Raw genomic sequence first — 22,771 nt, 5'->3', positions numbered from 1 at the left:
TCTATCAGGTCTAGTCCCTTAAATCTATTTGTCACTTCCACGGTATACTGATAAGGGATTTGATCTAGGTCATACCTGAATGGTCTAGTGGTTTTCCCTACTTTCTTCAATTTAAGTCTGAATTTGGCAATAAGCAGTTCATGATCCGAGCCACAGTCTGCTCCCGGTCTTGTTTTTGCTGACTGTATAGAGCTTCTCCATCTTTGGCTGCAAAGAATATAATCAATCTGATTTCGGTGTTGACCATCTGGTGATGTCCACGTGTAGAGTCTTCTCTTGTGTTGTTGGAATAGGGTGTTTTTATTACCAGTGCGTTCTCGTGGCAAAACTCTATTACCCTTTGCCCTGCTTCATTCTGTACTCCAAGGCCAAACTTGCCTGTTACACCAGGTGTTTCTTGACTTCCTTCTTTTGCATTCCAGTCCCCTATAATGAAAAGGACATATGTTTTGGGTGTTAGTCCTAAAAGGTCTTGTAGGTCTTCATAGAATCGTTCAACTTCAGCTTCTTCGGAAATACTGGTTGGGGGATAGACTTGGATTACCATGGTATTGAATGGTTTGCCTTGGAAACGAACAGACATCATTCTATTGTTTTTGAGGTTGCATCCAAGTGCTGCATTTTGGACTCTTTTGTTGACCATGATGGCTACTCCATTTCTTCTAAGGGATTCTTGCCCACAGTGGTAGATATAATGGTCATCTGAGTTAAATTCACCCATTCCAGTCCATCTTAGTTCGCTGATTCCTAGAATGTCAACGTTCACTCTTGCCATCTCCTGTTTGACCACTTCCAATTTGCCTTGATTCATGGACCTAACATTCCAGGTTCCTATGCAATATTGCTCTTTACAGCATCGGACTTTGCGTCTGTCACCAGTCACATCCACAGTTGGGTATCGTTTTTGCTTTGGCTCCATCCCATCATTCTTTCTGGAGTTATTTCTCCACTGATCTCCATTAGTATGTTGGGCACCTATTGACCTGGGGAATTCATCTTTCAGTGTCCTATCTTTTTTCTTTTCATACTGTTCATGGAGTTCTCAAGGCAAAAATACTGAAGTGGTTTGCCATGCCCTTCTGTGGACCACAATCTGTCAGACCTCTCCACCATGACCCATCCATCTTGGGTGGCCCCACACGGCATGGCTTAGTTTCATTGAGATAGACAATGCTGTGGTCCTTGTGATCAGATTAGCTAGTTTTCCCTGTCGGCCGCCGCCCCCGGCCTAGGCTCTGCCGGTCACCGCCCCCGGCCCCCGGCCCGGTCGTGGATTCAGAAGTCACTTAAGATGATATGCTTTTTATCACATTTCTGGTGAAGGACAGGCTCAGAACCCTGGAGAAGAAACGTAAGGCAAATAACCTCATGTTGTAGAATTGTTTCTCTGTATCAGTTCAGTTCAGTTCAGTTCTATCACTCAGTCGTGTCCAACTCTTTGTGACCCCGTGGACTGCAGCACACCAGGCTTCCCTTTCCATCACCAGCTCCCAGTGCTTGCTCAAACTCATGTCCATCGAGTCGGTGATGCCCTCCAAACATCTTATCCTCTGTTGTCCTCTTCTCCGCCTGCCTTCAATCTTTCCCAGCATCAGGGACTTTCCAGTGAGTCAGTTTTTTGCATCAGGTGGCCAAAGGATTGGAGTTTCAGCTTCAACATCAGTGCTTCCAATGAATATTCAGGACTGACTTCCTTTAGGATGGACTGGTTGGATCTCCAAGGGACTCTCAAGAGTCTTCTCCAACACCACAGTTCAAAAGCATCAATTCTTTGGCGCTCAGTTTTCTTTATCGTCCAACTCTCACATCCATGCATGACCACTGGAAAAACCATAACTTTGACTAGATGGACCTTTGTCGGCAAAGTAATGTCTTGGCTTTTTAATAAGCTGTCTAGGTTGGTCATAACTTTTCTTCCAAGGAGCAAGTGTCTTTTGATTTCATGGCAGCAGTCACCATCTGCAGTGATTTTGGAGCTCCTAAAAGTAACGTCTCTCACTGTTTCCATTGTTTCACCATCTATTTGCCATGAAGTGATGGGGCTGGATGCCATGATCTTAGTTTTCTGAATGCTGAGTTTTAAGCCAACTTTTTTTCTCTATACAGTTGAACTCATTTTTCTCTTGTCATTTATTGTCATCTGGTTTTCATATGATTTGAAAAGTCACCTTTTTCGTAACATTTTCCACAACCAGAGTCTGTTTCTTGGCTTTTAAATCCTATTCTGCATATCTTTTTATTCCAGTGCAGCATACTTAAAAAAAAAAAGACTGTAGCCTTTTAATATGTTTTGTTCTTTCTCTGGTAATGCTAGTCCTTGAAAATCTCCCAAGATGCTAGTCAAGGTTCAAAACTGTGAGCTGCCTTAGTCAGGGAACTGCCAAGAGGCAGTTGTTTCTGAACCCAGGCCAGAGGGAGACCAGTGCAAGTATGGAACGTTGGAGCCACTTTCCTGGCACTCCCTAACATGACCCTGATGAGAAGGAGGATGGTCTCAGTTGGTGAAAGGGGTCAGGAAGCAGGTTCACTAAGTATACGTGTGAAGATTGGAGGGGTGTAGAAATTTGAAGCCAAATGTGTAGTTATAATTAGTAATACTTTAAAAAAGCTAAATTACATACTGAGTATAGAAGGCTCTACAGGCACCAAAGCAAGGGAATTTGAATGCCTCTTTCTTTTCCAGATGTCTTTTTACCTGCTTCATTTATGACTTTCTTTCCTTCTCATGGAAGGCTCTTGAGGGGCTGGGGATAAGGGAGAGAACAAAGAATAATGAGGATAGAGTCAAGGCACTTCTATTTGTGTAATTTAAAGTATACCTATAGTGTTTTTTAGAGATACATTCAAAACTTCAAACATTTCAGTTCCATTGTACCTTTTTTTTTTTTTAATTGTAAACAATGACTGTTAGGTTTATTTCAGAATTTCTGCTTGGCCTAGGGCAAATATATCAATGAAATACAAAGAATTCACCAGTTAAAAGTCCATATTCTTTTTTTTAATGGTAATTTTTACAAAAAGTTTTTTCATTGAAATATTCTTGAAAGCAAAGTCTTTATCACTTCTGTTTAGCTTTCAGAGTCCTCTTTGGTTGGAGAATCTGGCTCTATTCATAGCCATCACACGATCTTGACTGTCTCTGCAGCCTGTTCTCCCTTCTCATCTGCTATGTTCAGTTCAGTCGCTCAGTTGTCTCCGACTCTTTGCAACCCCATGAACCACAGCACACCAGGCCTCCCTGTCCATCACTAACTCCCTGACTCCACCCAAACCCATGTCCATCGAGTTGGCGATGCCATCCAGCCATCTCATCCTCTGTCGTCCCCTTCTCCTCCTGCCCTCAATCTTCCCCAGCATCAGGGACTTTTCAAATGAGGCAGCTCTTTGCATCAGGTGGCCAAAGTATTGGAGTTTCAGCTTCAACGTCAGTCCTTCCAATAAACACCCAGGGCTGATCTCCTTTAGGATGGACTGGTTGGATCTCCTTGCAGTCCAAGGGACTCTCAAGAGTCTTCTCCAACACCACAGTTCAAAAGCATCAATTCTTCAGGGCTCAGCTTTCTTTATAGTCCAACTCGCACATCCATACATGACCACTGGAAAAACCATAGCCTTGACTAGACGGACCTTTGTTGGCAAAGTAATGTCTCTGCTTTTTAATATGCTGACTAGGTTGGTCATAACTTTCCTTCCAAGGAGTAAACGTCTTTTAATTTCACAGCTGCAATCACCATCTGCAGTGATTTTGGAGCCCAGAAAAATAAAGTCAGCCAATGTTTCCACTGTTTCCTCATCTATCTGCCATGAAGTGATGGGGCCAGATGCCATGATCTTAGTTTTCTGAATGTTGAGCTTTAAGCCAACTTTTTCACCCTCCTCTTTCACTTTCATCAAGAGGCTCTTTAGTTCTTCACTTTCTGCCATAACGGTGGTGTCCTCTGCATATCTGAGGCTGTTGATATTTCTCCTGGCAATCTTGATTCCAGCTTGTGTTTCCTCCAGCCCAGCATTTCTCATGATGTACTCTGCATATAAGTTAAATTAGCAGGGTGACAATATACAGCCTTGATGTACTTCTTTTCCTATTTGGAACCAGTCTATTGTTCCATGTCCAGTTCTAACTGTTGCTTCCTGAGTTGCATACAGGTTTCTCAAGAGGCAGGTCAGGTGGTCTGGTATTCCCATCTCGTTAGGATTTTCCACAGTTTATTGTGATCCACACAGTCAAAGGCTTTGGCATAGTCAATACCCCATGAACAGTATAATAAGGCAAAAAGATAGGACAGTGAAAGATGAACTCCCCAGTCAGTAGGTGCCCAATATGTTACTGGAGATCAGTGGAGAAATAACTACAGAAAGAATGAAGGGATGGAGCCAAAGCAAAAACAACACCTAGTTGTGAATGGGACTGGTGATAGAAGCAAGATTCGATGCTATAAAGAGCAATATTGCAGAGGAACCTGGAATGTTAGGTCCATGAATCAAGGCAAGTTGGAAGTGGTCAAACAGATGACAAGAGTGAACATCGACATTCTAGGAATCAGTGAACTAAGGTGAATTTAACTCAGATGACCATTATATCTGCTATGTAACAGTTCCCTATTCTTGTAGTAGAATGTAGATAATGCTAGACTATTCAGTAAAATTTTACCAAAAGCAGAGGAGTAAGTAAAAGGAAGTAAGCATAGAGAGTAACATGTAATGAGATAATTTTTCAAAGGGGATCTAGTTTTAGCCTTCTTCAGCTCTGCTTTCTCTCTACCTCCGGATTGCTTCAAATTTATAAAAGCCATCTTTTCTCTACCCCTTGGGAGAACCTTCAAGCATAAGTAGACTCTAAATTTCAAACCCAAAAGAGAAGACTTCATGATTGACACTGGAAATGCTGAAAATGGGCATGCCTTATGCCTTCCACAAGAAATCATAACTAACTGTACTCCAGTAGCTACTATGAGACAGTCATATCTAGCTATATCCCAATAGGCTATTGTCTTTATTAGACATATGCATGTGGTAGGTGGGTGGCAATCTGTCACAGCCTTTTGTATGGTAAATCTATATGACTTATCATATAAAATTATAGTGGGAAATGACAACCGACTCCAGTATTCTTGCCTGGAAAATTCCATGAACAGAGGAGCCTGATGGACTACAGTCCATGGGGTCACAAAAAGTTGGACACTACTGAGTGCACACCCACGCACACACACACACACATTGTACTGATGCTCATCCTGTGGCTTTTAAAATAAAAGATACAGTATTTTATAATAAAAAAAACAATGGGCTAGAACAAGTAGACCTGGATTCTTGTCTGATTTACTAGTAAATAGTCTTGTCTCTTAGCCAGTGGCTCAGTCTTTCTATAGTTTTGTTGAAAGATTGGGATATAATTAGTCTGTAATTTTATGACTTTATCTTTAATTGAATTGTTTAAAATAATTATAAAATTTATACTTGAATTTTTCTCTTGATGCTGTATTAGTCTCTTTTAATATGATTGATACATTAGTGAGGAATTGTTCTGATATGAGAAAAAATAGTTTGTTTTACAATGATACATTTTACAGGACAGGCTGTCCATTGTGCTGACAGGGGACCTGCCTGTATCTAAAAGGGGTTATAGGAACTCACTATGAGTTTTTTATGAAGTAAATATTTGCCTCTTTATCATATACAGATTTAGATGTTCTTAAACAATTTAATTGTATGTAGTTCTCTGTATACTTAGATTCTGTACTTTCTAGTTTTAGTTCATTCATATATTTGACATTTCATCTTTGAAATTTTTAAGTTGAATTTAAACAAAAGCACCCTATGTTAAAATACTTAAAGAGTGAGTTATTTGGTACTGTTAGTTAAATATGGAATGATTCTTTTCTTCCTACTTATGTGTGATCTATTTTTTTTTTTCCAGAGTGAAAAGCTTTTGTTATATGATACAGTGCAGAGTGAGCTAGAGGAGAAGATAAGAAGGCTGGAAGAGGACCGGCACAGCATTGATATCACCTCAGGTAAAGGGAACACCGTGACTGTCACATTTCAGTGACACTAAACCTTTGGTTTAATGAGGTGTCTTGTCATATCTAGTCTCCTATACAAATGGTATATAAATGAAGTGTCCTAATGAGAGGGCAAGGAGGAAGACTGCTAAAGAATTTGCTGTGATTGTGAGTGTTGCTTTAATTTGGACTCATACTTCAGAGAGATGTAGAAAATGAAGCACATGAAAAGGAATAAAATAGAAGTGTAACAGGAACAACAGGCATAAGAATAATGTACTGTAAGAATAGTTAAGAATAGTATTACAACCTAAGAGTAGTATTGGGAGACAGCTGCAGTATATATTCTTTGCTCTAAGTCTTGATGTCATGTGCAAGAAGGAATAGAAACCTTTTCTCTTGGTCCTACACAAACTAGGACAAAAGGATGGATATTATAAGGAGGCAGATTTTTGTCTCAAAAAAAGGAAATATTTATTAATCATTCAGTTCAGTTCAGTTCAGTTCAGTTCAGTCGCTCAGTCGTGTCCGACTCTTTGCGACCCCATGAATTGCAACACGCCAGGCCTCCCTGTCCATCACCAACTCCCGGAGTCTATCCAAACCCATGTCCATCGAGTCAGTGATGCCATCCAACCATCTCATCCTCTGTCGTCCCCTTCTCCTCTTGCCCCCAGTCCTACCCAGCATTAGGGTCTTTTCCAATGAGTCAACTCTTCGCATTAGATTAGGCCAAAGTGAAATTGGCTTTTTCAGGGAAAGGCTTTCTACACCTTGGGAGATTTACTGTGTCATCCTATGGTTCTTGCATGTGTATTGTGTTACTTGTTATAAATTCTGTTTCCCTGGTATAGAGTAGGCAGAGCAGACGAGCTGAGCTCTCATGCCATTGTTCCATTAGTTGGGTGACCATGGGTGACAGTTGTTTTAGCTTTTCTAAGTCAGTCTCTTCGTATAATTGAAGTAATGAGACTGTCTACCTGAGAGGTAGCTTCAAAGATTAGTTGAGACCATTCATGTGATGAATATTTAAGTGCCTGACATATATGTTCATCAGTTACTAGGCGTTAAGTGCCAAATTGAATTTTGCTCTAATGAAAGCAGAGGAAAATTCATAAATATATAGCTGCTCATGAAATTATATATAGTCATATATATTATACCCATATTTATAGCATATAAACATAGCCACCAATGCAGTTTTGCTACTATGAAATTAGTCTTTTTTTCCCTTTTATCTCAAGAAATCAGATAATACTTAATTTTTATTTACTTGACAGAGCTGTGGAACGATGAGCTTCAGTCAAGAAAAAAGAGGAAGGATCCTTTCAGTCCTGACAAAAAGAAGCCAGTTGTTGTGTCAGATATCCTTTTTCAAATTTTTGTTTTTTTTTTATTTTTTGTTGCTGTTGTTTTAATGTACGTTTTTGCACTGTGCATATCTTTGTAACTTTTATTAGTATACATTGTCTTTATTTGCATGATCCTGTAATAAGAAAAGATGATTTTTAAAAATGATTGAAAGCAGAATGGTATAGATTAAGCAAGGTAGAGAGGATAAGAAATTTAGCGTGATCTCAACTTTGAAAATTAATATGGCTTTGTAGATCACAAGGGCTTTGAAATGAAGCAGCTGTTTATCATATAGCATGTTTCTCATGTGTACTTTTTGACATTTTTAATGTCTCTGAAACTGGAATGTCTTTAAATTACAGTAATATATACATTCAATCTTGGCATTCCCTATGGTACCCTCCCCTGGCTCCTGCTTTCCCCCTCAGCCACTTCAAAACAGTGATTAGGTTGTTGGTGTGTCTTACTGTTAGAGACACCATAGGATTAAGAGAATATGGTTATGAAGTACTAGAACATACTTATACCGGTACTATGTTTTTTAAAAAACAATTTGGAGTCAGAATTCAGCATGCTGAAGGTTTATGTCTGAAGTCATTGTTCCAGTCTCTGAAAAACAGAAATTTGGAAGTGTAGTTTAAAATCGAAATTCTTACAGCTAAACTGACCTTGACTTTTCAACGTCCGTATATAGTTTATATGTTACAAGATCTTGATATTCTTGAAGACTGGACAACAATAAGGAAGGTATGATTAAAGAGCAATGGAATTCAAGTATATTTTTTGTAGTCTACTTTTTAAGAGTCTATAATTTTTCACTAATATATCAAAATATTGTTGTAAATATGCTTTACTTGGCAACAGTCTCTCTAAGGCAGTCATTACTAATACAGATAACTGTGGATTGCAAGAGTATTTTAAGAGAGGCATGTTAGCAGTTTGATTGTATTTTTTCCTCTGATAACGTAATTAATAATTTATGCAAAAGTATGGAAAAGTATTTAGGTTGCCCCAAAATAGTAATGAATTCCCATTCTGTGCCTAGTTCTTAGCCTGGTACTGGCTCACAGAAGGCACTCAGATGTATTTGTTGAATGAATGAATGTGAGTGAATATTTGAACCTTCATTATACATTTTTGCATTTTGTCATTAAACATTGAAATGTTAGAAGATTTCGTGTGCTTGTTTGAAAGTGGAGTCTTGTTTTCCTATTAAAATTTTCCATTCTCAGAAGCTTCTTAGTTGAGAATTTGAGATTATATTAGGTATTGATAACACCTCTAGAAGAAATTTTTATTCTTTTTATATTCCCATGGTTTTAGACATTACCAATTTATTGAAGCAGGTCATATTCCACTGTGTTTGTTATTAAGCTTGTAAGTTTTATTTATTAAATGGATATCGAAATATACTTTGATTTTGAACTCAGACATCTTTCTTCTTTTTTTTTAATTAAGGCAATGGCTACACTTGGTCCACATAGAGTGAAAACAGAACGTAAGTCATTTTGTCTGATTTCAGAAATCTTCTCTTTGGAGACTTTTCAAGTCATCTACATACTAAACCACTCCCCCATCACTGGTTTCATTTCATCAGTGAACACTGTATGCAGAACTGTGAAAAATTCTTCTGGAGTCTTTGCCTCATATAAAAGTTTCAAGATTTCTGAATGGAATGTATTTCTTCTTTAGTGTTTCAACTGCATTGCAGTTGCTAATAATGGATCAGTAATCTTAAAAGTATTTATTTAGTGTTTTTTAATGGGCTCAATAATTCTGTAGGGGAGGTGTCTGGAGTCCGTGGGTGGCCTTTAGAGAGCCTGTGAATAGGAATTGTGGAATTTCAATTCCACAAGCCTCTGGAATTGCGGGCAAAATTACTTCTGTACCTATATTTTCTATGAGAGAGATTAGGATGCTGGCAGTGGGGTTCATCAAAAATCCTGAAATCACTGCCAAAGTAGTGACGGACATTATTGTCTAGAATAATTTCTCTGTTTCTACTTTCTTTCACTGTATAGATTTGAGCCGTGGATCCCTTGAGTCTCACTGCACTGTTGAGTGGGTCTCCTCCCCAGCCCCTGTTATCTTTAGCATGTGTTTTCTTTGTTTTCTTCATGGCACTTACCACAATTTGTAATTTTTTGATTGTTTACATGTTTACCTGTCTCCTGAGAGAATCGTAAGCTCCACAAAGGTCAGAAATCTGTCTGTTTCAGTCACAGTGCTCAGAAAACATTTGTTGAATGAATGAATGAGTGAATACTTACTGAAAACCTTTTACATACCAGGCACTTTTTGAGGTCAGTGAATGCAGTGGTGCAAGAGTTGAATCTCCTGGAACTTCCTTGAGGGAGGCAGAATGATAATGTATATGTAAATAAATAACTAACTAGATAATGACAAATTGTAATAATTGCTATGAAGGAAATATAAAGCTGTGGTGAAGATTAACTGAGGAGTGGGTAGAGTGGTTGGGGAAGACCTTTCTGTGGTGGTGACATTTGAATGATGCAGAGGGGCGTATTTCATGGTGTGCTTTTGACAATGTGCTTCCATAAAGAATGTTGGGTTTTTTTTTTTTTCCTGCATGAGTTTATCTGATGAATCTCAAATCATTTCTAGAATTTCAAAAAGAAAATTCTACTGAGGGCATTTGCTTTTTACAGTCAAAGGCCTGGGAAATTCTTGGAATATATGTTAAACTTTGCTTTTTTGAAAGTGTCAGTTGAGACAATAAAAAGTGTCAGGCGAGACCATATGAAAAAGTATAATTTTCAGTGGAAATATGGTAACTTAGATTTTAAATCTTACTTAAAATTGGCAGTAGTAAAGCATAATGCATCGTCTCTCCTCCTTACACTTGTCTAGTTATTGATTTATTATATATTGTTTGTGTGTGTGTTAGTCATTCAGTTGTGTCCAACTCTTTGCAACCCCATGGACTGTAGCCCGCCAGGCTCCTCTTTCCATGGAATTTCTCCAGGGAAGAATACTGGGTTGCCATTCCCTTCTCCAGGGGATCTTCCCCACCCAGGGATTGAACCTGAGTCTCCCGCTTTGCAGGCAGATTCTTTACCGTCTGAGCCATTGGGGAATTTTCAGTGGAAATATGACAACTCAGATTTTAAATGTTACTTAAAATTGGCATTAATAATGGATAATATATCTGCCTCTTGCACTTGTCTAGTTAATTGATTTGTTATGTATTGTTTAGCTTTATTAAATAGCTCTATTAAAAACAGTGAATTATATAAAAAATGTAGGAAATGAAATTCTCTTTGTTTTTATTAGATGTAGGTTTGTTATCTAAAAAAATATTTTTAGTGTTTTTTCACATATACGCGTGGATTGGTATTAATGCTTAAATGTTCTGCACTTTTGTTCTTCTGACAATGTCTTATTAAGATAACGGTATTTGAACTGATCCCTTTAGCACCCGTGAAACTGGAAAAGCACCTGCACAGTGCTAGATCCGAAGAGGGAAGGTTATACTATGACGGTGAATGGTATATACGTGGACAGACGATATGTATTGACAAAAAAGATGAATGTCCTACAAGGTAAAAAGGCTTTATTGTTTCAGTGTTGCTCAGTGTTAGAGTGTACTGCATTGTTGTCAGTAAATTTTTGCCGCTTGTGTAGTGCATTCATAATACATTAATAATTGCCTATGGATTTCTTTCTTCTTGTGACATGTGATTTGATTAGCATGTTTGAACACCGGTGTTAATGTTATACACTAGAGTTACATATTAAGTTCATGGACACAAGCATTAACATAAGTGAAAAGATTAGAATTATTTAGCCAGGTAAGAAATCCCATTTGTTAATTCTTACAATAGATGACTTGTTATGATCCTCATATTATGACCTTTAAACCAGACGACTATGAATTTGACAGTGTGCTTCCACCGTGTAGCTCTTAATTCTTAACTTTTGGGGGTATATTTTAGTATTTTGTATAAAAAAAATTACATCAATTAGAATTGGAAAGGAATTGAAAATTAATGAAAATTTAGAATGATGGTAATTAAAGTATAACTTGCAAACTGAAAATTGCCTTTTAAAAGATTCAACCTGTCTGGGCTTAAATAAAGTTTGTATAATTATTTATAGAGCCTTCTAAGTTTTCTCTGGTGTGGCCTTTGGAAAATATTAATGTGCCTCACTTATTTAATTCCTTTAGTAGTTTATTATTTAATCCTCAGAGTTTTTTTATCCTCTACAATAAGAAAATGACTTTTTCTAGGTAGTAATAGTAAATAAAGTGTTTGCATTTAGTATTGAATACTCATTTGAGGAGCAAACTTTTCTCATTAAAGTCCATTGAGCTAATTAATTGCTAGGTTATATATATAATGCCCCTGGGTTTTTTGCTTTATCTTATTGCTTTTGAGTCATATAACTACTACTACTTAGAATCTGTGTGTATGCATGCTAGTTGCTTCAGATGTGTCAGATTCTTTGTGATCCCATGGACTGTAGCCTGCCAGGCTCCTCTGTCGATGGGATTCTCCAGGCAGAATACTAGAGTGGGTTGCCATGACCTCCTCCAGGAGATCTTCCTGATCCAGGAAGATCGAATCCATGTCTCTTAGATATCCAATATTGGCAGGTGGGTTTTTTACCACTAGCACCACCTGGGAAGCATACATATTATATTATATTATATCGGAGAAGGCAATGGCACCCCACTCCAGTACTCTTGCCTGGAAAATCCCATGGACGGAGGAGCCTGGTAGGCTACAGTCCATGGGGTCGCTAAGAGTCGGACACGACTGAGCGACTTCACTTTCACTTTTCCCTTTCATGCACTGGAGAAAGAAATGGCAACCCACTCCAGTATTCTTGCCTGGAGAATCCTAGGGACGGCAGAGCCTGGTGAGCTGCCGTCTATGGGGTCGCACAGAGTCGGACACGACTGAAGCGACTTAGCATAGCATAGCATAGCATATTTTATATATATATATATATATATATATATATTAATACCCCTGGCTTCTTTGCTTTATCTTATTGCTTTTGAGAACTATAACTACTACTGTGTAGCATAGATGTGGTTAAAAAGGAAATGCTTGTGCTCAGTCACTAAGTTGTGTCTGACTCTTTAAAACCCCTTGGACTGTAGCCGGCCAGACTCCTCTATCCATGGGACTTCCCAGGCAAGAATACTGGAGTGGGTTGCCATTTCATTCTCCAGGGGATCTCCCTGCACCATAGAGCAAACCTGTGTCTGCTGTATTAACAGGTGGATTCTTTACTATTGAGCCACCAGGGTAGCCCTAAAAAGGAGATAAAATAGCATAAAAGAGGATTAAACATAAACATAGTTTTAGAAAGACTTCTGTTAGGTTGGTGCAAACATAATTGTGGTTTTGGGCTGTGAATTTTAAATCATTGTTACTAGGTTCAAGCACATCCTTATTAATCAAAATAGGAACCATTACAAACAGCACATTTTTGCCAACGAAAAATGAGTTTATTTCTGAAGCATACAAATCCATGCTTCGAGATGTGGTGAAGTCTTTCTTGGAAAACATTTTCTGCACCCTGCTGGTTGTAGAAGCATTTTGCCTGCAAGAAGTTGTCGAGATGCTTGAAGAAGTGGCTGTCAGTTGGCATGAAGTTAGGTGAATATGGCAGATGAGGCAAAACTTGTATCCCAATTTGTTCAACTTTGAAATGATAGTGGTGTGATGTGCGTTTCGGTGTTTTCGTGGAGAAGAATTGGACCCTTTCTGTTGCATGCTCGCATTGCAGTTTTCAGTGCATCTCATCAATTTGCTGAGCATACTTCTTAGATCTAATGGTTTTGTCAGGATTCAGAAAGCTGTAGTGGATCAGATAGGCAGCAGACCACCAAACAGTGACTATGACCTTTTTTGGTGTAAATTTGGCTTTGGGAAGTGCTTTGGAGCTTCTTCTTGGTCCAGCCACTGAGCTGGTCATTGCCGGTTGTTGCATAAAATCCACTTTCTGTTGCATGTCACAGTCCAATCGAGAAATGGTTCATTCTTGCCTAGAGTAAGAGAAGACGTCACTTCAAAACACGAGTTTTTGGATTTTCAGTCAGCTTGTCAGGCACTCACTCACTGAGCTTTTTCACCTTTCTAGTTTGCTTCAAATGCCAAATAACCATCTGCTACTGCTAAGTTGCTTCAGTCGTGTCCGACTCTGTGCGACCCCATAGACGGCAGCCCACCAGGCTCCCCCGTCCCTGGGATTCTCCAGGCAAGAATACTGGAGTGGGTTGCCATTTCCTTCTCTAGTGCATGAAAGGGAAAAGTGAAAGTGAAGTCGCTCAGTCATGTCCGACTCTTAGCGACCCCATGGACTGTAGCCTACCAGGCTCCTCTGTCCATGGGATTTTCCAGGCAAGAGTACTGGAGTGGGGTGCCATTGCCTTCTCCCAAATGACCATCAGTTCAGTTCAATTCAGTCACTCAGTCATGTCTGACTCTTTGCGATCCCATGGACGGCAGCACGCCAGGCCTCCCTGTCTATCACCCACTCCTGGAGTCCACCCAAACTCTTGTCTGTTGAGTCGGTGATGCCATACAACCATCTCATCCTCTGTCGTCCCCTTCTCCTCCTGCCCTCAATCTTTCCCAGCATCAGGGTCTTTTCAAATGAGTTAGTTCTTCACACCAGGTGGCCAAAGTATTGGAGTCTCAGCTTCAACATTAGTCCTTCCAATGAACACCCAGGACTGATGTCCTTTAGGATGGACTGGTTGGATCTCCTTGCAGTCCAAGGGACTCTCAAGAGTCTTTTCCAACACCACAGTTCAAAAGCATCAATTCTTCGGTGCTCAGCTATCTTTATAGTCCAACTCTCATATCCATACATGACCACTGGAAAAACCATAGCCTTGACTAGATGGATCTTTGTTGGGAAAGTAATGTCTCTGCTTTTTAATATGCTGTCTAGGTTGGTCATAACTTTCCTTCCAAGAAGTAAGCATCTTTTAATTTCATGGCTGCAGTCACCATCTGCAGTGATTTTGGAGCCCAGAAAAATAAAGTCAGCCACTGTTTCCACTGTTTCCCCATCTATCTGTCATGAAGTGATGGGACCGGATGCCATGATCTTAGTTTTCTGAATGTTGAGCTCTAAGCCAACTTTTTCACTTTTCTCTTTCACTTTCATCAAGAGGCTTTTTAGTTCTTCTTTTCTTTCTACCATAAGGGTGGTGTCATCTGCATATCTGAGGTAATTGATATTTCTCCCTGTAATCTTGATTCCAGCTTGTGCTTCTTCCAGCCCAGCGTTTCTCTTGATGTATTCTGCATATAAGTTAAATAGGCCTTGATGTACTCCTTTTCCTATTTGGAACCAGTCTATTGTTCCATGTCCAGTTCTAACTGTTGCTTTCTGACCTTCATACAGGTTTCTCAAGAGGCAGGTCAGGTGGTCTGGTATTCCCATCTCTTTCAGAATTTTCCACAGTTTATTGTGATCCACACAGTCAAAGGCTTTGGCACAGTGAATAAAGCAGAAATAGATATTTTTCTGGAACTCTCTTGCTTTTTTGATGATCCAATGGATGTTGGCAATTTGATCTCAATGATCAATGTTGTGTTCTTTAACAACTTCTCGTGTAGTTGTAATAGGATCAGCTTCGATGATGGCTCTCAATTTCATTGTCAACTTCCGATGACCAGCCACTGCACTCCTCATCTTCAAGCTCTCAGCTCCTTTGTAAAACTTCTTGAGCCACTACTGTACTGTATGTTCATTATCAATTCCTGGGTCAAATGAATTGATGTTGTGAGTTGTCTCTGATGCTTTACGACCCAATTTGAACTCGAATAAGAAAAATCACCCTAATCTGCTTTTTGTCTAGCATCATTTCCCTTGTCTAAAATAAATATAAAATACACAGCAAGTAATAAGTCATTAGTAAAAAAACATAAAGTGAGAAATGTATGTTAAAAAATGATGTATAACATAACCACATTTATTTAAGAATATATTCCAATATCAAATGGCAAAGTTCAACAGTACAAAACCGCAATTACCTTTGCACCAACCTAATATTTAAAGATTAATAGTGTTTAAAAAAAAATCTGTGTGAGTATCATAGATGCTTGACACTGGGAATTAAGATTTGTATTTAGAACATATCCTATAACCATATCGATATAAGTTGGAGCAGTAATACCGTGTAAGGAATGGTTTTAGCTCCACTTTTTTGTCTTTTGGAGGTGGGGTGGGAATGGACAGTGTGCTTTTAATAGTTCCAGGAGCAAATTTTACCAACTCTATTAAGAAAAGAAAGGAGATAATTGTGTTGCTGAATGTGATATTTTTGGCAGCATGCCCTCCTTGTAGCATTCTGATAAATGACAGTTACGTACCTGAGTCTACCCTTACTGTCCAGCTATTTTGGTTTTATAGCTCGTGCTCTAAAATGAGTGGAGGAGGCATATTGTCATTCATTCATTCATATTTTTTTTTTCTTTTTAGTGCTGTAATTACAACAATTAACCATGATGAAGTTTGGTTTAAGAGGCCTGATGGAAGCAAATCTAAGCTTTACATTTCACAGCTACAGAAAGGAAAATACTCAATTAAACATTCATAATCATGATTTAAGTGTTATCTAAATCTACCTTATTAGTGTTACCAAGTATGATGTGCCATGGGAATAAAAAAATGTATTCAATAACTTAATATTCTCATTGAATCATGAGAGACTGTGTATTTATAGGTAGTACTCTAAGTAAACCTCATGTTGATATGTTATTAAAAGAGAAAGTAATAAAAGTTTAGTCTTGATCATTACATTTATTTGCCTTTTTGATCCAATGACCAATAGGTGTATATGGTAGGGGTTTCTTACTAAACTTTTTTCTTTGGTTTTTATGTAAATCTGTCTTACCTTTAGTGAACTGTGTTAGCAATGGCTACATTTATCTGCAGTTTTCTTGATTTTCAAGATCTTTTCTCTGATCATGTATTTGTAAATAAGCCTGATAAAATGTTTTCCTATAAATGGTTTGTAATAGCACATTTGTGTCAAATCAGAACTGAAATTTAAACATATATACGTGAGTATGTATAGACGGCTTCATCAGCTTATTTACAACTGATGGCCTTACTTTACAATCTTATTTTACCCAAAATTAAGCTATTGGGCTTGAAAGCTAAAAGGAGCACTTTTGTAGACTAGCAGCTTTCCTTCTCTTCTTCCTTGATTGTATGGTGATGACCTATTTTTACAGATCATGCTTTATGTTGATTAGCAAAATTAGTGTCAAGTAATTACATGCTTTTTCCTGTGTTTCTTGTGAATCTTTGGAGGGCAGGTATTGATGCCTGGTATTTATGATACAGTATGTAAGTGGGTGGGCAGTAACTGACAGTATTGTGGTACTTGCTGTACATGTCTGCTCTTTTGAAACAGATTTTTAGTAAGCATTTTCCAGAGGTAAAACTAGGTTCATATCCTAATTTTATTTCTAGGGCAAAATAGACAGGGATGATCTTGAATCTGTTCCCAAATTAATATTTTTATCTTTGGTGTTTCTACACTTTAAGGCCACTTTGTGCAATTTAGAAAGTATTGGCCTCTCTTCCCCTAGTCACATTCAAAATTAACTTCTAAAACCTCAGGAACAGTACAAAGATTGAAGCCCTCAATATGGCAGCATAATTGGCTGTAGTATGTATTAGGGTACAACCAAATCAGGTGTTCCTGGTGATCTTATGCACTTTAATTTCTGTTATATTGAGACTTAAGAGGATAAAGAAGAGATCTACTTAATTAACACTTAGGGCAGGAATATCTGCATTTTTCCGTTTGTTTTCTCACTGTTTTACCTCTGCAGACATCTTCCTGTGCAGATCACTACTTCAACGTTGCCAAATGTTAATTAACATATTTGACTTCTGAAATTCGTTATCAGCAAAGTTATGAATGTTGTTCTGTTTCTAATTAACCTTAGCAAATGTACATAATGTCATAATCTGATAGTATTTGACAGTACTTATGTATACAATGTTTCATAAGCATTTTTAATAAGATTTGTATTTTTAAATTTAGTATATAATAAAAAGATGTGTCTGAGTGGCATTCATAGTGTCTTGAATGACTTGTGCATGAGTTCTTTTATTATTTGTAACCTGTCTACTTCTGAGAAGGATTTGAGCCAGTTTACATTAATAGATACGGCGTGTTGAACAAATGTTACTATTTCTCTGTTTCAGCCTCTGTTGCAGATATTTAAGACAGATATTTAAGTTATACTTAATTTAAATATATGCGTGTATGTTCTACTTTAATAAAAATATATTGTATAAGTTCTGAAATTTTAAGTAAAAGTCTTTATTTTAAAAGCCATGATTTAGCACATTTACTTTCAGAACTTCAATGTTTATATCATATAAAACAAATTCCATAATATTGATACTGATTCAGGTAAGCATATGCTTGTCTGTGATTGAAGTACTATAAAATAGATTTCATTGTTGTCAGTTTTCCATTTGACTTCTGGTCAAATAGTTTAGAGGAACTATTCAGTTCAGTTCAGTTCAGTTGCTCAGTCGTGTCCAACTCGTTGCGACTCCGTGGACCACAGCACGCCAGGCCTCCCTGTCCATCACCAACTCCTGGAGTTTACTCAAACTCATGTCCATTGAGTCGGTGATGCCATCCAGCCATCTCATCCTCTATCATCCCCTTCTCTTCCTGCCTTCAGTCTTTCCCAGCATCACGGTCTTTCCAAATGAGTCAGTTCTTCACATCAGGTGGCCAAAGTATTAGAGTTTCAGCTTCAGCATCAGTCCTTCCAATGAATATTAAGGACTGATTTCCTTTAGGATGGACTGGGTGGATCTCCTTGTAGTCCAAGGGACTCTCAAGTCTTCTTGGTGCTCAGCTTTCTTTATAGTCCAACTCTCACATCCATACATGACTACTGGAAAAACCATAACCTTGACTAGACGGACCTTAGTTGGCAAAGTAATGTCTCTGCTTTTTAATATGCTGTCTAGGGGAACTGTTAGAATCTGCCAGATGTGATATAGCAGCTGTTAACCTTATAATCAGCCTCTGTCTTAGGATCAGTATGTGGACCTTTCCTGTCTCAACTTCCAGGATTTCATGTTTAGTCTATCCCTCCCCAACATTTCCCATTAAAAGAATCTAGTCATTACTAACCTGGTTCATCACTAAAAATAGTTAGCAAACAGTAAATGCACACTCCTTTCTGTCCCTTCTCACTGGCCACTGAGTACTTTTCATTGCAAACTTCTTTCATATAAAAGTTGTTTTGATATATGTATTGTTACTCAATACTCAGACACCCCTGGACAGAACCATATACAATCTTAAATAATTGATAATTATTTTAAAAGAAGAACAAGAATGTTGTCTGTTATTTCTGATTTTGATTTTGGATCCACTAAGTCCAGTACACTAAAATTGAATTAAAATGAATTTATAAGATAAGGAAAATGGATGTAGGATGAATGAATACACTAGTTAGGATTTATGTAGTTTCTTGCCAAGTTGGAATATAAACTATTTTAATTGTTAAAGATGAGGAACTCTGAAGTATTTTTAAAAGAACATGCAAGCTCAGAATGGAGTTAGGGAAAACGCATGTTCCATACATTGTCTTCATGGATGAACTGCCAGAAGTATGCCTGATACATCAGGTGGGATTAATTGAGGCATATCTGTCATTGGTCACTGTCGCTCAGAAGTCTTGTCCTTTACCTTCATAGGCCCCAAAACTTAAACTTTATCTATATGCCCTTTTGTGGGCTGAATTGTGTCTGCCCCTCCCCTTAAATTCATATGTTAAAGCCATCACACCCATTACCTCAGGATGTGTATTTGGAGATGGGGCCTTTGAAGAGGTGATTAAGCTAAAATGGGTGTTTACATTAGGCCCTCATCCAGTCTGACTAATGTCCTTATATTTTTTATTTTCAAAATTTCTTTTGAGGAAATTTGGACACACAAAAGTCTGGACAGCAGATGGGTGCACGCAGAGGAAAGACCATATGAAGACAGAAGTCCACCACCTGCAAGCCAAGGAGAGAGGCTTCAGGAGAAACCAAACCTGCTGACAATTTGATCTTGGACTTCTGACCTCGAGAACTGTGAGAAAATGCATTTCTGTTGTCTAAGCCACCCAGTCTGCGGTATTTGTTACGCGAGTCTGTGTTACACGAGTCTGTCAAACTAGTAACATGCCCCGAGTTGACCACTCTGGGAAGGTTAGACCAACTCACTCACAGTGGATTGAAGTGACAGCTGCGTGTCAATTTAATAATTTACACTGGGAAATATAACTAAGGAGACCTGACTCAAGTCAACTACTTGGCATATTGTTTCCTTCTAGGAAAATGTGTGTGAAATCAAACTTGGAATCAAAGATTGTTTTGCTTAAACCTTAGGGAGTCCCCCCACCCCGTCCTCTCATTATGCTGGACACATTGTTAAAATCTGATTTTAAAAAATTCTACTGAAGCATAATTGATTTACAATCTTATGTTAATTTCTGTTCTACAGCAAAGTGATTCTTGTACACATGTATATTCTAATTCATATTCTTTTCCATTATGGTTTATCACAGGATATTGAGTATAGTTCCCTGAGCTATATACAGTAGGACCTTGTCATTTTTCCATCCTGTATAGTTTGTATCTGCTAGTCCCAAACTTCGAATCCATGCTTCCCCAACACCGCTTCCCCCTTGGCAACTGCAAATCTGTTTCCTATGCCTGTAAATCTATTTCTGTTTTATATATGTTCATTTATGCTTTATTTTAGATTCCACCTGTAAGTGATATCATATGGTATTTGTATTTCTCTTTCTTACTTCGCTTAGTATGTTAATGTCTGTGTCCATCCATGTTGCTGAAAATGGCATTATTTCATTCTTTTTATGGTTAGTAATCCATTGTACACATACACCACATTTTTTTTTTTAATATGTATTTTTACTTATTTGGCTCTACTGGGTCTTAATTGTAGCATGTGAGCTCATGTTGAGACATATGTGATCTCAGTTCCCCCACCAGGGATCAAACCCACGCCCTGAGCATTGAGAGTGCAGAGTCTTAGCCACTGGATCACCAGGAAAGTCCCAACACCACATCTTCTTTTTCCATTCATTTATTGGTGAATATTTGGGTCGTTTTTATATCTTAGCTCTTGGAAAATACTACTGCTATGAACATAACATAGAGGTGCATATATCTTTTTTAATTACAGTTTTGTCTGGATAATTTAAGCTTGTAATTTGAATGCCTGCCATGTGCTGGGAACTTTTTTTTTTTAATTTCTTTTTTATTGGAGGATAATTACTTTACACAATTTTGCTGTTTTCTGTCAAACCTCAACATGAGTCAGCCATAGGTATACATATATCCCTTCCCTTTTGAACCTCCCTCCCATCTCCCTCCCCACCCCACCCCTCCAGGTTGATACAGAGCCCCTGTTTGAGTTTCCTGAGCCATACAGCAAATTCCCATTGGCTCTCCATTTTACATATGGTAATGTAAGTTACCATGTTACTCTTTCCATACATCTCACCCTCTCCTCCCCTCTTCCCAGGTCCATATGTCTATTCTCTATGTCTGTCTCTCCATTGTTGCCCTGTAAATAAATTCTTCAGTACCATATTTCTAGATTCCGTGTATGTGTGTTAGAATATGGTATTTATCTATCTCTTTCTGACTCACTTCACTCTGTATAATAGGTTCTAGGTTCATCCACCTCATTAGAACTGCCTCAGATACATTCCTTTTTATGGTGAGTAATATTCCCTTGTGTATATGTACCACAACTTCTTTTTCCATTCATCTGTCGATGGACATCTAGGTTGTTTCCATGTCCTCAGTTCAGTTCAGTCGCTTAGTCATGTCCGATTCTTTGTGACCCCATGAACCGCAGCACACCAGGCCTTCCTGTTCATCACCAACTCCCGGAGTCTACCCAAACCCATGTCCATTGAGTCGGTGATGCCATCCAACCATCTCATCCTCTGTCGTCCCCTTCTCCTCCTGCCCTCAATCTTTCCCAGAATCAGGGTCTTTTCCAATGAGTCAGCTCTTCACACCAGGTGGCCAAAGTATTGGAGTCTCAGCTTCAACATCAGTCCTTCCAGTGAGCACCCAGGACTGATCTCCTTTAGGATGGACTGGTTGGATCTCCTTGCAGTCCAACGGACTCTCAAGAGTCTTCTCCAACACCACAGTTCAAAAGCATCAATTCTTCTGTGCTCAGCTTTCTTTATAGTCCAACTCTCATATCCATACATGACCACTGGAAAAACCATAGCCTTGACTAGACGGACCTTTGTTGGCAAAATAACGTCTCTGCTTTTTAATATGCTGTCTAGGTTGGTCATAACTTTCCTTCCAAGGAGTAAGCGTCTTTTAATTTCATGGCTGCAGTCACCATCTGCAGTGATTTTGGAGCCCAAATAAATAAAGTCAGCCACTGTTTCCACTGTTATCCCATCTATCTGCCATGAAGTGATGGGACCGGATGCCATGATCTTAGTTTTCTGAATGTTGAGCTCTAAGCCAACTTTTTCACTCTCCACTTTCACTTTCATGAATAGGCTCTTTAGTTCTTCTTCACTTTCTTCCATAAGGGTGGTGTCATCCACATATCTGAGGTTATTGATATTTCTCCCGGCAATCTTGATTCCAGCTTGTGCTTCCTCCAGCCCAGAGTTTCTCATGATGTACTCTGCATATAAGTTGAATAAGGAGGGTGACAATATACAGCCTTGACGTACTCCTTTTCCTATTTGGAACCAGTCTGTTGTTCCATGTCCAGTTCTAACTGTTGCTTCCTGACCTTCATACAGGTTTCTCAAGAGGCAGGTCAGGTGGTCTGGTATTCCCATCTGTTTAGGATTTTCCACAGTTTATTGTGATCCACACAGTCAAAGGCTTTGGCATAGTCAATAAAGCAGAAATAGATGTTTTTCTGGTACTCTCTTTTTTTTTCGATGATCCATCAGATGTTGGCAATTGCCTTTAAAATATTTTAAATAAAAAATATATTCTTTTTCAGGTTCTTTTCCATTATAAGATATTGAGCATAGTTCTTTGGGCTATACAGTAGGTCCTTTTTGGTTATCTGTTTTATATATAGTAATGTATATCTGTTAATCCCAAACTCCTAATTTATCTCTCTCCACACCCTTTCCCCTTTGGTACCATAAGTTTGTTTTCTATGTCTGTGAGTGTATTTCTGTTTTGTAAATCAGTTCATTAGTGTATATATATATTTTTAGGAATCACATGTAAATGATATATTTGTCTTTCTCTGACTTACTTCACCTAGTATGATAATTTCTAGGTCCTTTTATGTTGCTGCAAATGACATTATTTCATTCTTTTTTTATGGTTGAGTAATATTCTAGTGTGTGTGTGTGTGT

The 22,771-nt window shown here is 38.3% G+C and overlaps 1 protein-coding gene across 3 annotated transcripts in view; it reads left to right on the top strand.

The window, feature by feature from the left end:
• BRMS1L (BRMS1 like transcriptional repressor) overlaps positions 1 to 17,436 on the top strand; it is a 47,338-nt gene extending 29,902 nt beyond the window's left edge. The window contains exons 5-10 of one of the 3 annotated variants that reach the window (XR_014070724.1): positions 5,918 to 6,014; positions 7,283 to 7,366; positions 8,038 to 8,102; positions 8,814 to 9,552; positions 10,792 to 10,918; positions 15,828 to 17,436. Coding sequence is in view for 1 of the 3 variants with exons in the window: in XM_081547898.1 (XP_081404024.1) it covers positions 5,918 to 6,014; positions 7,283 to 7,366; positions 8,038 to 8,102; positions 8,814 to 8,853; positions 10,792 to 10,918; positions 15,828 to 15,945 (531 nt within the window). In the remaining 2 variants the exon portion in view is untranslated. Of the gene's footprint in view, positions 1 to 5,917; positions 6,015 to 7,282; positions 7,367 to 8,037; positions 8,103 to 8,813; positions 9,659 to 10,791; positions 10,919 to 15,827 lie in introns of all 3 variants that reach the window. The other 2 variants (XR_014070725.1, XM_081547898.1) reach the window with 2 other exon arrangements.
• The last annotated feature ends 5,335 nt before the right edge of the window (positions 17,437 to 22,771 follow it).

Source organism: Giraffa tippelskirchi, chromosome 12 (genome assembly GCF_054371585.1).
Source record: "Giraffa tippelskirchi isolate mGirTip1 chromosome 12, T2T-mGirTip1v1.2.pri, whole genome shotgun sequence".
In the NCBI taxonomy this organism is placed as follows: Eukaryota; Metazoa; Chordata; class Mammalia; order Artiodactyla; family Giraffidae; genus Giraffa; species Giraffa tippelskirchi.
The sequence above is the reverse complement of the archived record's forward strand: the minus strand, read 5'-3'. Positions and strand labels throughout refer to the sequence as shown.